At 41.7% G+C, this 15,548-nt stretch overlaps 1 protein-coding gene across 1 annotated transcript in view; it reads left to right on the top strand.

Annotated features, from left to right (window-relative positions):
• The window catches only part of LOC122809239, a 310,926-nt gene that overhangs the window by 98,327 nt on the left and 197,051 nt on the right, over positions 1–15,548 (top strand). Inside the window, exon 3 of the mRNA XM_044080555.1 lies at positions 526–618. Coding sequence (XP_043936490.1) covers positions 526–618 — 93 coding nt within the window. The remainder of the gene's footprint in view (positions 1–525; positions 619–15,548) is intronic.

Here is a 15,548-nt window from a genome sequence, read left to right as displayed (position 1 = left end):
TCTGATACTCTGTCCTGTAAAGTAATGAAGCTATGTGACTATTTCTTAGATGGCAGACCTTCAAGAGATTCTTTTATGGCAAAGGTGTGTTTTCACCCTTCATTAGGGAATTGTTTTTTTTTTTTTTAACTCTTTTAGATTTTGGTTATAAATTTTACTGTGTAGAATTTTAGGTGTTAGGTTTTCGTGCACATTTAGAACTTTTTCTGCTTGTGCATGTTAATGACCTGGTGTGGGTGTAAGAGAAATTGGGATTCATATTCAAGCATCATATGAGAGCTTGGTAATTCCCAGATCAAATATAATTGCAAGTGTTCACTTATGTATATGGACCTTGCTGTCACATGTTTATTTGATAATCTGCTAATGCTTTTTCAATGGTCTTTATGTGCATGCACTGTTTAAACATTTGAAATGCAAGTATAATGCATTCTGTTACATTTGTCCAAGTAACAAGTATACAGCCGGGTAGATGAGAATGAGAAGCTTTTAGTTTGTCTGGCTTCATTGTCTTCTTTGTTTCAGGAGATATTAAATGTTGACATGGATCTAGAACTCGGGGCAGAAGTTGAACTGAAAGATGATGACAACAAGCCAGATGATCAGAAACTTCTGCTGGTATACTTCCGTTTATTTTCTATTTAATCATTCAGTTTTACATTATTTTTCTACTTACACATTCCATTTCAATCACCTTTTGCTAAGAAAATTACTGCACGACGGTGGCGGTCTCTGAATGATGTGCAACAACTATTTTTTACCTGTAGCTTATGACCCATGCTTCTCTGTATAGAGTCAGTTCTAAACTGATTGCAACATTCTTTACCTCTAACCACTTATGCCACATCACTCCCTCATCAGATTGTCTAAACAGTGCACCTTTACAAATTGAAAATGTTGTTAGGGATCTAGGTACTTGGTGTTTTGACCCTCTGTAAGAACAGTTGTCAAGAAATATTTTTATTTAGCCCAACTGATTTGCCAAAAGAATATCATCAAGGTCTAAAGAGGTAATCACTCCCTTATACTCAACATTAATTAGACCAATTATTGAGTATAACTCCCCTTTTGGGATGATCTTACTAAACATATCAAAGCAATTAGACCCAGAGGTTCCTAACCAAAATAATCACAGGCCTAAAGTTCCTGTGCTACGAAGAGATGTTGAAACTGTATCCCTTTTTAGAGTGTCTTTTATTTTGAAGAGTGATCTACCTCTCTTATATGCCATTAGGAGCAGGATTGTCCTGGACCTACTGTATAATAGCTCCACCAGTACTAGAACCAAGGACCTAAATCTTCGTAAACAGATAAAATACAAAGGATGGTTAGGTTTATAACCCAGCACCTCCTAAACCTTTGAAATAAACTTCCACTGCATCTTAAGCAGTGTGCCTAACTGCTTTCCTGTTGGCATAAGATAGATGTCTGGGTGGGTATCCACACATTTACTCCAGGATTCATCGCTGTGACCCTCCTGGGAAAGGATGCTGCCTGACAGAGGGTACTAGCAAAATGAGATTGGTCATGAGACTCAGTGGATCTGGAATATCTATGAAACTATACCTCATTTAGATGCTGCAGTCCTACGTTTTGTAAGACACCCTGATCCCAAGAAGCTTTCCAGGTCCTGTCCTGAGGTTCTTTTAGATTTTCAGGGTGGACATGATTTTCTTTTGGTACAAAACCAAGAATTAAGTTTGGTGTGATGATTTGAAATGATTTGTTATATTGTTAGACGTTCTGTTCCTTAACTGAATTTATGCACCATTTTGACGTATATTGCTGAATAGTATTGCTGGTGAGGAATCCTTTTCAAAGGTTTGTCAAAACTGAGCAGTTTTCCTTTTTTTCTGAAGTGTTGCCTTTTGCCAGTTTTAGATATTTTTTTCTGTCTTCATCACCCCCCAGATAAATAGCTATGCAGGAATATTGAATGAAGTTCTTTGCAGAATACTTAATAGATGACCTTTGTGATGGAAGGCCTTGGCAACAAATCATAGAAGAGTGATCTTAATCATCCAGTGGTGCTGCAACACATTCATAACATTAAAGTGAATAAGCCACAGGGTGGCATTGTAGGTTCATATTTGTGTAGTAGGATAATGACCACTAGGGCCTTTTTAAACAATATTTATTTTAGATCTGTACAACAGACGGACCAGACCCGAGAGGTCCACTGATACATTCTCACTACCAGACTATCTTTTTTTTTTTAATACAACAGGTTCTCAGGTTACTTCCTGGCATTAAAAAAAGTCTGGCTAAAGTTTAAAGTTAAACGTACCATCTCCCACATCTACATCTAGCCCCTTTATTGATTCAAAGTTGATAAAAGATATGGAAGAGGAGTTCAAGTGGAAGAAGAGGTGGCAGTTAATGGGGAGGCTTGAGGAAAGTTGGGTGTAGCATTGATGAGTCATAATTACTGAGACAGCTGCAATAAAATTGAAAGGAGGGAGTGGCCACAGTAAGAGAATGAAGGGTAGTTGTTCTTTGGGAAATATGAAAGATTGCAGTCTGGTTTACACAATTGTGATTAGGAGTAGGAAAATGTTGTAGGAGGATGAAAATGATAGAAGAGCAACTTGGAGGACTGAAGTAAATATTATAAAACTGAAAAGAATTAGTGTTGGAGTGAAAAGAACAGCAGGGAACATAACAAAGATGGAGTGAAGAAACAGTGACATGGACCATTTCACACACAGAATAGTGAGAGGAGGCAAAGTGGTATTCAGGACAGATGAGGTAATCAGGCATGAAGTCCAACAAGAGTGACAAGAAAGCAGAGTAAAAGGAGGAGAAATGTATTTGAAGAGAAGATGAGGGTATGTCAGACTTGGGGAGAAAGAGAGAATGCAGACATGCTCTCTGTTGGTAGCAGGGACAGGAGATTGGGCAATGATGACCATTTAAGAGGATGCTACTAAAGGATCTACAAAGAGGAAACATAAGGAAGGTAAACATGGGAAGGAGGAAGCCAAGAAGAATAAAGTAGGATTGCTAGAAAAGGCAATGGTAGAAGTGGAAATAAAAGCAATTGGCTGCTGATGGATGAAGTAGTTTGCTTATATTTGGCGATTATGTTGCACATAAGAGGGGAGTAAATGAGAGAAAACAATAAAGCATTTGTAATTGATGGAAATTGTTCTTGGAATGAGAGTATTGAGGAAATCAAGCTGATTAAAATAAGTAATTAGAACGTAATGACTTTTAATATGAGAAAACAGACACTTTGAGAGAAGAAATAGTGGTATGCTGAGGTGGAAGTTACTTCAGCTAGGAAGGATTTGAGGGAAACTAGGGAAGAGAAAGTGGGTGTTGAAAGATGAACTCAAAAACCCTGTTAAAACAAGAATCCCTTTATTCAGAGTTGAGGGTTAAGGAGAAGAAGAATATTTAGTAGTAAGCACAGAGACTGAACAGAAGGTGTGGCTGGGGGAGAACAAGAGACTATAAGTAGAGAAGCTAAGTATTTGGCAGGTGAAACTGATGCTTGTTGTGCCAGAACCTCTGTAATGAATTAAATATATTTAATGCTGCACTTGCAGGAGATGGCATTACTACAATAAGCATAACCGAATCCTAAGGTATTCTGGGTAATGAGTGAGACAGAGTCCTAGATCTTTGAGGTGGATAATAATGTGTTCCATCTAGAGATTTCATTATTTATTAGTTAAGCTTAATACATCTGTCTTGCTTCATAAAGGTGGTCTGTGGTGTCATCAAGATTCCATAAGCAAATAGAAGATACTGTGGGAGATAACACTGTAGATTTGAAATGAGATAGAGTGCATTCTGAAAAATGCTGTGAATGAAGAAGAGAGGGAAAGGCTGGTACTAATGTTGACCAGGAGTCTGGAGACTTCTTATACTTGGCAGTGGTTATATAAGACACCAAAAGCACACGTAAAAGATGATTAGAGGTTTAGAAGCTGGAGTAGGAGAAATAAAATCACAGATGTTGGAATTCGTGGCAGTGAACTTAGAAGTGCCCTTCCTAGGAAAAGGTAATGGGTAGAGGCTTAGGTGTAAGCCAGATTCTAGTACACGGTGGGGATTCCTAAAACAGGGAAGAAATGTTCTTAACCTTATCTTCATTAATGCTGGGGAGAGGGGAATAGTAGAAGTGACATAACTTTTAGTTAACATTTGTCATACTGCTGTGTAATTTAGAGCCAGTGGAGGCAGGTAGGAAGGACCAAAAGGGAAGATTTCAGATTTTAGGTAGTACATTGAGAAGTAATATAGAAAGTTATCAGAAATTCAGCATGGTTAAATTAGCTTTGGGACAGCATCAGGGAAGGGATTAAAAAAAGTGAGTGTAATCCTTTGTTAAGAAAAGAAGTACATTTTGGAATAAAAGACCAAAAGGCAGCTAGCCTGTTGGCCTGGCTAAGGGTGGGGATTGCTACTGGAAAAAGGATGGCATATGGTGTAAAGTCATAATGTGTGTGTGTTTTGATAAAAAAGCAAGGAAATAGCAACAAAGCTGATCCATCAGGTCATGGCTGTCCTGTTGGAGGAAATAGATAGCAGGAATGTAGCACCTGGACAGATTCTGAATTACTGGAAAATATTGAAAGAAATGTGGAGTCTGCATTTCAGTCAGAATACTAAATAAGTGTGTGTCTGTGTTTAGAAAGGAGAAGATGGCAAAGTGCCCACATGGGAATGCAGAGTGGGTATGGAGGTAGCAACTAAACAAGTAGAAAGAGTGACTGGATAATAACTTAAATAATTAAAACAGATAAGTGGGGAATCCAGAAGAGTTTGCTTTTTGTGTGCTGAATATGATGGCAAAATTGTGGAAGATCAATGGCTGAAATTTTCAGTCTCCTTGGAGACTGGGGTAGTGCTGTAGTACCTTGAGGTTTATGACACTGATTCCCTTTCACAATGATGATATGAAAACAGAGCTGGACACTTAAAAGCTTAATATTATGACCTCTGTCATAGAAAAAGTTACAAAAAAAGTTCTGCAAGCTAAGCTGCTGGAGGTCTTTGATAACTGTCTTGCAGATAGCCACTTACATGGCTTTACACAGCAACTGAGATCCTACCTTAAAAGGACAGTAGGAGAAATAGCCTTTGCTAAGAGTAGGAAGAGCAAGTCTGTCTCTAAACAGACCATCTCTAAATGGCTAGCTTACTGCATCACCTTCTGTTATTCTTTCTTTAGGAAGAATATGGTAGCCTACTCTGCAGCAGACAGAGAATATCTCAATGCCTTTCTTAAAGGCAAACACCCATGCTTCCTTGGATGTAGCTATCTGGTCATCTGTCCACACTTTCTCCAAACATTATAACCTGGATATTACCTCTAGAGCCAGGGTAAAATTTTGCCATGGCCATACTACAAAATGTTTTGCAAATAGTATCTTTTCAGGACCAGCATCTCACTGGTGCATTATCTTTGAAGATTTTGCCAAGTGTCATTGCTACTGCATCAGCGAACAATCCAGTGAACATAATACACTTGTGGTAGGAACTTAAGGTAATTGTAGATGTTCAAGTATGTTCACTGTTGCAGTAATATTTTTCTCGACTTGATCTTCTTTTTCCCCTCTCTTTCCTCTTTGTAACCCCCTACAAGGCACCATCCCTTAGGTTGTTCTAATATCTGGAAAGGGAGCGTTGGCGGTCCTTTTGTCTGAGCTCCACTCTTGGGGGGGATATGCTACCTGGATGGCTGATCCCATGGTCTTAGCCCAACCCCCCAGCCCCTACCCCCGAAGCTGACAGAGGCAAGAAAGGCTAAAGATAGGTCATACTACAGATGGTCTAACTGAACAAGGAGGGCATCCACCCAGCCTAGAATGAGAAGGATGAAAAGCTCTGAAAGTTGGGCCAGACATTGGGCCTTCTATGGTAGACGTCCACAAGTTTTGTCTACTGAAACAGTAAATGTATTCATACAGCTACACTTTGGCTAAACCCATACCACAATTGTACTTCGGTCTTTCATCTTAGAGGCCTCAGCCTTTGACAGTGCTTAGTATAAATTTCTTTCGTATTAAAAAGATGTGTTGTTTATGATTCTTAATGATACTCCAACAGAAACTCATCAGCAATCGGGCTTATCGGTTTGCTCCAGAGTATTATCTGCACTGTATTTTCTGTTTGTATTGTAATACATGTAACTGTAATTATTGTTTTTCTCTTCTTTTCTCTCATTGCATTAATTTATTTGCCAGCTGTTGTGTACAGGACTTACAGGAACAAGTCTTTGATGGTACAGATACTCCTGTCTCAGTTGAAGGTCATAAAATGGGAGAAGACCCCTGAGACCTGGAAGTCAAGTTCTCTGTGGCATCTGGATTTCTAATGCTGGTCTTCCAGCCATCCATGATTTATCCTGTGGTTTACATGTTACAGTATTCAATGTTTAGTGAAAATCAAACTCAGAGCCTCAGCAGAGATATTAGATGAATTTGCCGGCTATTACTAAGGTCTAAAAACCCTATTGCCAAACCAACAGACACATGTTTTGAATATAGTTTGACCAGAGGCCTTCCTGATCTCTACAGGGAGATCATTTCACAATTTATTCACAACCCTGTGATGAAGAGCTTTTCCCCAAAGAAGAGTGCTACGCTGACATATTTACAAAAAAATATATATTTCTAGTACTCTGTGCTGATTGAATTTGAAACCCAAAGTGGCTGAAAATACAGCATTATTTAAACATTTAAGTACAAGAATCAGGTCCCCTGTTATGAATCTGTAATTCAAGGAATACAAGACTTCCATTCATCTATTTATATAACTATAATTCTTAGCACCCTCAGTTTGTCTCATAAAATAGTTCTGAATTATCATCAGTCTAGATATTTTGGTGTAGTTGTAAATTATAAAACAATATTCTATATGTGGTCTTACTACAGTCTTATTTATTAAAACTCTTTCACCATGACTAGAAATACTACATAGGATATTTCTGTTAAGTGTACACTCTTTGTTATAGAATTGTCATCATATTTCTGTTTACAGTCTTCCACCAGACCTAAATCATATAGAAACAAGGATTAATCAACCCAAAGTGCAACACCTTCATTTTACTGGCATTAAAGACCATGTTCTTAAATGACCATAAGTGAAGGGTATCCTGGAAGCCATGTAAATTAGCCTGATCGTTTTCCCAGGATCAGTTTGCACAGAAAGCAATTTAGAATTCATCAGCTTCCTTCAAGACCTATATTTCATGGACTGCCTGTTCAAATAATCAAGAAAAATGCCTCTGTCCCTCCTGTCATACTCCCCCAAGTTGTGAAAGAGTATGGAAGCCATGGGTTATGCACACCATATTCCTTGCCCCCTTGCTCTAGATACTAACTGTGGGGATGAGGATTTCCTTTATTCTGGTCCCTCTGGCTAGGCATCTCCTTTGGTAAGCATAAATTTGATTGACTATTTTAAATGGGCTACCAAATAGTTATCATTGCCAATAAAATGTTTGCTCATTTACTATGCACTTGATGCATAAGATCTCAGAGTTATACCACCTATAATTCCACATTTTAAGGCTGGATGCTTTGAAATCTCCCAAGAGCTTCATTGACAGCTGTGTACTCATGAAAGTTATATACAGATTCTGTAGAATCCTGGAGCAGTTTTACTTTTCTGTACAAAACCCCAAGGTTGACCTTAATGTGATTCAGCTAGCCTGTGACTTAGTTTGAAGTAGAATAATGATTTGTCTCAGGGTACTGCTGACATTTCTCTGAAAAAGATTTATACGCTGGGGCAAACAGCAGACAAGGCTGGGACTGGTAAAGTGTCGATATGAAACAGTAAATGGCAACTTTGGAGATACTGCTGCATATATGGTGTTTTACATGGTTTACTATCAAAATATTGAATTTCAAAACAGAATATATTTAATTGCCAGAACTAAATTCAAATTTAGGAATGTCACTCATTACCTCGACGTCCGCATTCAGACTTACTCAAAATGTCAGGAGGTGACGTCAGAACCTCAGGCACTTGTGCTGAAGAGGTAGTAGGAATTATACATCTGCAGCACAAGTTTTTACAGTTTTGCAGTGGGGCAAGCGGACCTGTGCCCCCCCCCCACACCCTGCATATTATATATTCCAACTCTAAGATCACAGTACAGTGAGGAAAAGGGTGAATTTGCCGATCCCCACTATAATGCGATCTATTATCAAAATGTGAATCCCATATTGGTGAATGCACACTACTATTTGCAAATGTGGATTGAACATTTCCAGATCAGCATTATGGAAACTGGAAAACACACATTCAACCATCCCAGTTTAATGTATGTGCTGTTCCACATTTGACAGAAAAAAAGTTTTACATATACTTGGTTGGCTCAGAACCTAACCTTATCTGAAAACAATAAAGGTCAGCTTCTAAATGCCCCTTTGGGTCAGAGTTTTTTTGATGTTCTTCATCTCACATTGCTGCAGTCCTTACATATGGGTAGTCCGCTGTCCTCGGTCGGCCCGAATACCAAAGTATTAGGCTGACGTCGGTCATGGCGCTCAGATCTGACATTAGAGCGTCAGGGTATAAAAGCGCATGACCGACGTCATATCCTCAGTCTTTTTTGCCGCATGGTCCGATGCAGAAGCAGCGTTGCAAGTGCCGTTCGGCGTTCTGAAATTTTCGTATTCTGAGTTTCAGACCGAAACCAAGTTGGGCTAAGTACCCGTTGGGGAATATTTTTGTTTTTCTTGCCTCAGTTAATTCGGATGTCAGAAAAAGTGAATAATTGTATTTCTTGTGGGAAACAGATACCGCATAGGGATTATCACTCTCTTTGCATTCCTTGTTTGGGACGGACCACGGCGTAGTCGGTGTCGTTTTGTGCTAGGTTTAATAAGCGCACTATAAAAGAAGGTTAGATTGTGCTAGGTTAGTCTTTGGTAGCGTGTAATTATAATATGCCGTCGGATCCTCCGGCGCCGCTTCCACGGAAGCGCAAAGACAAATCCTTGAAACCTAGACAGGTTGATTCGTCCGTTCGGACGCCGGTCCAGCAGAAGCTACAGTGGAGCAGGTGGATCCGGCTGAAGTTTCTGTTGAGTCTCAGGGGGAAACTTTGATTTTGCAGGATGTGGCCTCACAGGAGTCAGGTCAAGCTGAAGGGGCCTCTCAGGTTACTGTTCTCCCTTCTATGCCTAAGGTGGTTAGGCCTTCTGCTACTATTTCTAAGGCTTCTTCTAAGGGCAGGTCTGTTTTGCCTTCCCCTGGTGTCCCTCCAGGTACTTCAGGGTCTGTGCCTAAAAAGCACATGCTTAAAATGGCAGATGATTTGATTACTTTGATTAGAGGTTCTATGCCCCCTCCTGATAAGAGGCCCAGGGTGGAGCCAGAGTTGGAAAGTTTGGATCAGGCCTCAGATGACTCAGACTCTTCTGCTGAAGATATTCTAGATTTTCCCCCTTATTCGGATTCTGATGCAGAGGATTCCACTCCTTCTGCTTCTCCTCCAGAGGATTTTTCATTTTCAGAAACTCTGCATTCCATGAGGGAGCATTTTAAGTGGGAAGGACAGGATTTCTCTGATTCACGGAAGAGGCTTAGGGAATTCTTGTCTTTACCACAGCATAGACCCTTGGCTATACCTCCTGTTTTGGATGTTGTTCAAGATGTTTTCTCGGAGGCTTCCCTTAATCCAGATTCTTTGCCTCCTGCGCCAGTTAAACCGGACAGGTATTACAGGGTGCCGGAGGCTCATAAATATCTGTATAAGAGTCCTAGGGCGGACCCAGAAACTATTAGTCAGGGGCCTAAGGGTGTTAGAGCTTCTGTTGTAAAGAATCCGGTTCCTCTAGATAAGGAAGCTAGAGCTTTGGATAGATGGGGTAAGAAGGTATATACCTCTTCTACTTTAGCAATGAGGGCTTTAAATTGCCAGATGTTCTTCATTCCACATTGCTGCAGTCCTAACTATTGGGTAGTCCGCTGTCCAGTCGGCCCGAATACCAAAGTATATGGCTGACGTCGGTCAGGGCGCATTAGACTGGCGTCAGTGCGTCAGGGTACTAATGCGCATGACCGGCGTCATATCCTCAGTCTTTTGCCGCATGGTCCGATGCAGAAGCAATTTTGCGAGTGCAGGTTGGCGTTCTGAAAGTTTCTGAAGTCAGAGTCTCAGACCGAACCAAAGTTGGCTAAGTACCCGTTGGGAATATTTTGGTTTTCTTGCCTCAGTATTTAACCGGATGTCAGAAAAAGTGAATAACTGTATTTCTTGTGGGAAACAGATACCTCATAGGGATTACCATACTTTGTGTATACCTTGTTTAGGGCCTGAGCACGACGTTGTTGGATGCCGCTCTTGTGCTAGATTTAACAAACGCACTATTAAGAGAAGGTTAGACTGTGCCAGGTTAGTGTTTGGGAAGCGTTGTAATTATAAAATGCCGTCGGATGCTCCGGCCGCTTCGCTAAAAAACGCAAAGATAAAGCAGCAAAGCCTAGGGTGGAGGAACCGACAGTCCCAGACGTCGGTTCTTTGGAAGTCTCAGTGGAGCCGGAGGTTTTGCCAGGTGTTTCTTTGGAGTCTCAGGGAGAGACTTTACTGTTACAGGATGTATCCTCTCAGGAAGTAGGCCAGGCTGTGGGGGCCTCTCAGGTGGCTGTTCTTCCCTCTCTTCCTAAGGTGGTTAGAGCCTCCCCTTCAGTTTCCAAGGCTTCTTTGAGGGGCAGGCCCAGTTTAGCTTCTGTGGGGGTTTCTCCTCCTGCTTCAGGATCTTTGCCTAAGAAACATATGCTTAAAATGGCAGAGGATTTGATTACTATGATTAGGGGTTCTATGCCCCCTCCTGATAAGAGGCCTAGGGTGGAACCTGAGTTTGAGAGTTTTGAGCAATGCTCGGAGGCTTCGGAGTCTTCGGCTGAAGACTTGCAGGAGTACCCTCCTTATTCTGATTCTGATGTGGATGATTCTACTCCTTCTGGTTCTCCTCCTGAGGATTTTTCATTTTCAGAGACTCTGCATTCCATGAGGGAGCATTTTAAATGGGAAGGTCAAGATTTCTCTGATTCCAGGAAAAGGCTTAGGGAATTCTTGTTTTTACCCCAGCATAGGCCTTTAGCTATACCTCCTGTTTTGAATGTGGTGGAAGATGTGTTTGCAGAGGCTTCCCTGAATCCTGATTCTTTGCCTCCTGCCCCAGTTAAACCGGATAGGTATTATAGGGTGCCTGAAGCTCATAAGTATCTTTTTAAGAGTCCTAGGGCAGACCCGGAAACTGTCTCTCAGGGGCCTAAAGGTGTGAAGGCCTCAGTTGTTGAAAATCCTGTCCCTCCTGATAAAGAGGCAAGGGCTTTGGATAGATGGGGAAAGGAAGTGTATACTTCTTCCACTTTAGCCATGAGGGCGTTGAATTGTCAGTTTCACATGTTAAAATATCAGAATTATCTTCTTTCACAGTTGAAATCTAAGGTGGATGCTCTGGCTGAAGGTATTGAGTGCAAAGAGTTGCAGGATTTGGTTCATGTGTCTGAACAGGTGGGTAAACATTCCTTGCAGTGTGGTTTTGATGCTGTGCAGGCCTCCTCCAGGGTGGCTGCCACTGGTTCTGTTCTTCGTAGGCACGCCTGGCTGAGAGATCAGAATTTAGCTGAGCATGTTAAGACAAGGATTTTGGATGCTCCTTTACAGTCTGATGTGTTGTTTGGTTCGCCTGTGGAAGCAGTTTTGAAGAAAATGGAGGACAAGGCTAAGTCTATGCAAACTGTTAAAGATTTTTTGCAGGTGCAGCCTCCGAAGTTTAGTAGAAATTGGCCTACTAAGGGATGGACTTATCCTGCTTATGATTTCCAGTCTAGGGGTAGGTCTAGACGTGGTAGGGGCAGAGCTCAGGGTTCTTTTAGGCCTAGGACAGGGAGTTCCCCTGCTCAGACTTCTGGTGAGGGCAGGGGTCAGTCCTTTCGTAAGCAGACCCAATGACCTGCCTTTTCAGCTGCCAGTACGTACGTTCTCGCCTGGCAGCACCTTTGGGAGGAAGGCTGTCTCTTTTCAAAGAAAATTGGGATTTAATTACCCAAGACAGATGGGTTCTGGATATTATTCACCACGGTTACAGGTTTTATTTCCATACCTTGCCTCCTTTCAAAGGCATGCCAGACATTCCTCCTCTTCAAAGAACAGAGGCTCACAAGCAAATTTCTCTGTTGCTCCAAATAGGGGCCATTCAGTCAGTTCCTGTGCGGAAAGGGGCCTAGGATTTTATTCTCGCCTGTTCCTAGTACCAAAGAAGGGGAACACGTGGAGACCAATTCTGGGTTTATCTATTCTCAACACTTATCTGGACATTCCCAAGTTCAAAACGTTGGCGTTACAACAGCTTTTACCTCTGCTGGGCAAAGATCACTGGATGGTAACTTTAGATCTCAAGGAAGCTTACCTTCATGTGCCAATAAGACTACGTTGCAGGAAGTATCTGCGTTTTCGAGCTGGAAATTCTCATTATCAGTTCTCTGCATTGCCCTTTGGCTTATCTACTGCCCAGAGTATTCACAAAGGTTCTGGCTCCAGTGATAGCTTACTTCAGGCTAAAAGGAATCCAAATCTATCCTTACTTGGACGACTGCCTGATTCTGGCTCAAGAAAAGGAAGATCTTCTACAGCATCTGGAATATGTCATAGCAGTGCTAAGATGCCTAGGGTATTCTGTGAACGAAATAAAGTCCAGTCTAGTACCCTCTCAAGACATGTGCTTTCTGGGTGTGAGACTGAATACAGCAGCCCAGATGGCCTTTTTAACCCCGGACAAACAAAAGAATCTTTCCAGTTACTTCCATCATCTATCTCTTCAGTCCGGGCTGACTGCAAGGACAGTCCTTCAAGCCTTAGGGTTCATGGCATCTTGTATTCTGGTGCTTCCCAATGCCAAACTGCATATGAGGAAGCTACAATGGTATCTCAAAATCTGTGGACACAGCACTGCCAGGATTTGGACACTGTCATTCAAATAATACCTTGCATTCAAAAGGAATTTTTATGGTGGGCTCAGGAATGTCACCTAAACAAGGGACTCTCTGTGACCCGGCCAGAGGCAAGTCAGATTCTAACGACAGATGCCTCAGATATTGCTTGGGAGCTCATCTAAATGGAAAGTGGATACAAGACAAGTGGCCTGCCAGACTACAGCATCTACATATCAACATGAAAGAGATGTTAGCAGTTCAGTTTGCATTAATTGCTTTCAAGGAGTTACTTCTTCCAGGGCAGGTGTTGATTCTAACAGACAACACAACTGTCATGTGGTACATCAACAAACAAGGGGAACTCATTCTTACCCATTGTGCAGACAAGCAATGATTTTATGGGAGACTGCGCTCAGTCTGCAACTAACTCTTCAGGCAAGGTTTCTGCCGGAGCACAGAACTCCTTAGCAGATGTATTAAGCAGACAAATCATGGATCCCCACGAGTGGAAACTGGATCTTCATGTATTTCAAAATTGACAGTGTCATGGGGAACTCCAGACATAGATCTGTTCGCTTCTCCACTAAACCACCAGCTGCCAAAGTTTTGCACGAAGGATTTCATCACACAGCTTGGAAAGTGGATGCTCTTTCTTTCAGTTGGAAAAATCTTCATGTGTATGCTTTTCCACCTCTGCCTCTTCTTCCAAAGGTGCTTCTAAAGGTCAGACAAGACAAGCCAGGGATGATTTTAATAGCTCCAGATTGGCCTCGGCAGCACTGGTACCCATTACTGAGGAGTCTGGTAAGGAAGCCTCCATGGCCTTTACCCTTGGTTCCACACCTGTTGTCTCAGAGGGAAGGTCATCTGCTCAATGTCAAGCTTCACTCTCTGCATCTAACAGCCTGGCATATTCTGTTTTGAAAGACAGCAGGTCTCAGCTTCCTCAACAAGTTTTAAATGTGATTATGGAAGCCAGAAGACCTAGTACAAGGAAAGTGTACGCAGAAAAATGGAAGAGATTTTTATTTTGGAGCGCAGCAAACAATTTGGAGATTTCTGAGCCAAATTTGAGTGTGGCTCTTCAATATCTTACTGAGTTACTGGACAAAGGTTTGTCTTTCTCTTCCATTAAGATTCATGCTGCAGCAATTTCAGCTCACTATGATTGTGACCCACCATTGTTTTCGCATCCTTTGTTCAAGCAATTTCTTAGAGGGGCAAAGAATATAAGACCCCACGTAGAGCTCCTACTCCTGCTTGGGATCTCAATTTTGTGTTGGAGAAACTTACTCTACAACCTTTTGAGCCTCGGCTACTGCTGAATTGAAATACTTGTCATGGAAGACTGCTTTTTGTTGGCCATTACTTCTGCAAGAAGGGTTTCTGAGTTGCAGGCCCTTATGGCAGTGGAGCCTTTTTTGATTTTTCATAAGGATAGGGTATCTTTACGTACTAATCCTTCCTTTATGCCTAAGGTGGTTTCTAGTGTGGCTTTAAACCAAACTATTCATTTGCCTACCTTTTATGCAGATCCCCAAAATAAAGGGGAAAAGATTTTGCACACTTTAGATGTACACAGGCTCTTGCGTTATTATTTGAGCAGGACTAAGGATTTTAGGCAGTCTCAGCAGTTGTTTGTTTCTTTTGCTTTGAGTTCAAAGGGCAAGCCTGTGTCGAAGCAAACTATTTCTAGGTGGATTGGGTGTTGCATTACATTTTGTTATTCCCATCATGGCAAGGAGATTCCAGCTGGGATTAGGCCTCATTCCACTAGGGCTACTGCCACTTCTACAGCATTTCTAAGGGGGGTGGCAACTAAGGATATTTTGGAGGCAGCTACTTGGAGTTCAGTGCATACTTTCACTAAGCATTATCACCTTCCTCTCTACTCTAAGTCTAGGGCTGGTTTTGCCACAGCTATTTTGCAAGGCATGTTGTCAGTTCCTGCTTCCTTATGATTTGCCAGCCTCCCTTACCTCTGCTTTGGGATTCTACCCAATAGTTAGGACTGCAGCAATGTGGAATGAAGAACATAGTACAGTTTTGTACCTACCATAAATGTAGATGTTCGAGGATCCACATTGCTGCAGTCCAATTACTCCTCCTTCCCTCTGTGTTTAGGGGTGGTTGTGTAGGTGAGGTTATATTCTGCTAATTGTGTATATATTGTACATATATTTTTTGGTGCAGGTATTTTGGGAGTTTTTTTTGGTTTTTGGCCTTATCTTTTCAGGGTCTTCTGACATCTGGGGCAAGAAAAGACTGAGGATATGACGTCGGTCATGCGCATTAGTACCCTGACGTACTGACGTCAGTCTAATGCGCCCTGACCGACGTCAGCCATATACTTTGGTATTCGGGCCGACTGGACAGCGGACTACCCAATAGTTAGGACTGCAGCAATGTGGATCCTCGAACATCTACATTTATGGTAGGTACAAAACTGTACTTTTCATATGTTGAAATATCAGAATTTCCTCCTTTCTCAGCTAAAATCTAAAGTGGATGCTTTGGCAGAGGGCATAGAGTGTAAAGAATTGCAAGATTTAGTACATGTCTCTGAACAGGTGGGTAAGCATTCTTTGCAGTGTGGTTTTGATGCTGTACAGGCCTCTTCTAGGGTGGCTGCCACTGGT

This window comes from Protopterus annectens, chromosome 8.part0 (genome assembly GCF_019279795.1).
Source record: "Protopterus annectens isolate FY-2018-M chromosome 8.part0, PAN1.0, whole genome shotgun sequence".
In the NCBI taxonomy this organism is placed as follows: Eukaryota; Metazoa; Chordata; order Ceratodontiformes; family Protopteridae; genus Protopterus; species Protopterus annectens.
Note: the sequence above shows the minus strand (reverse complement) of the source record. Positions and strands in the feature narration are given on the sequence as shown.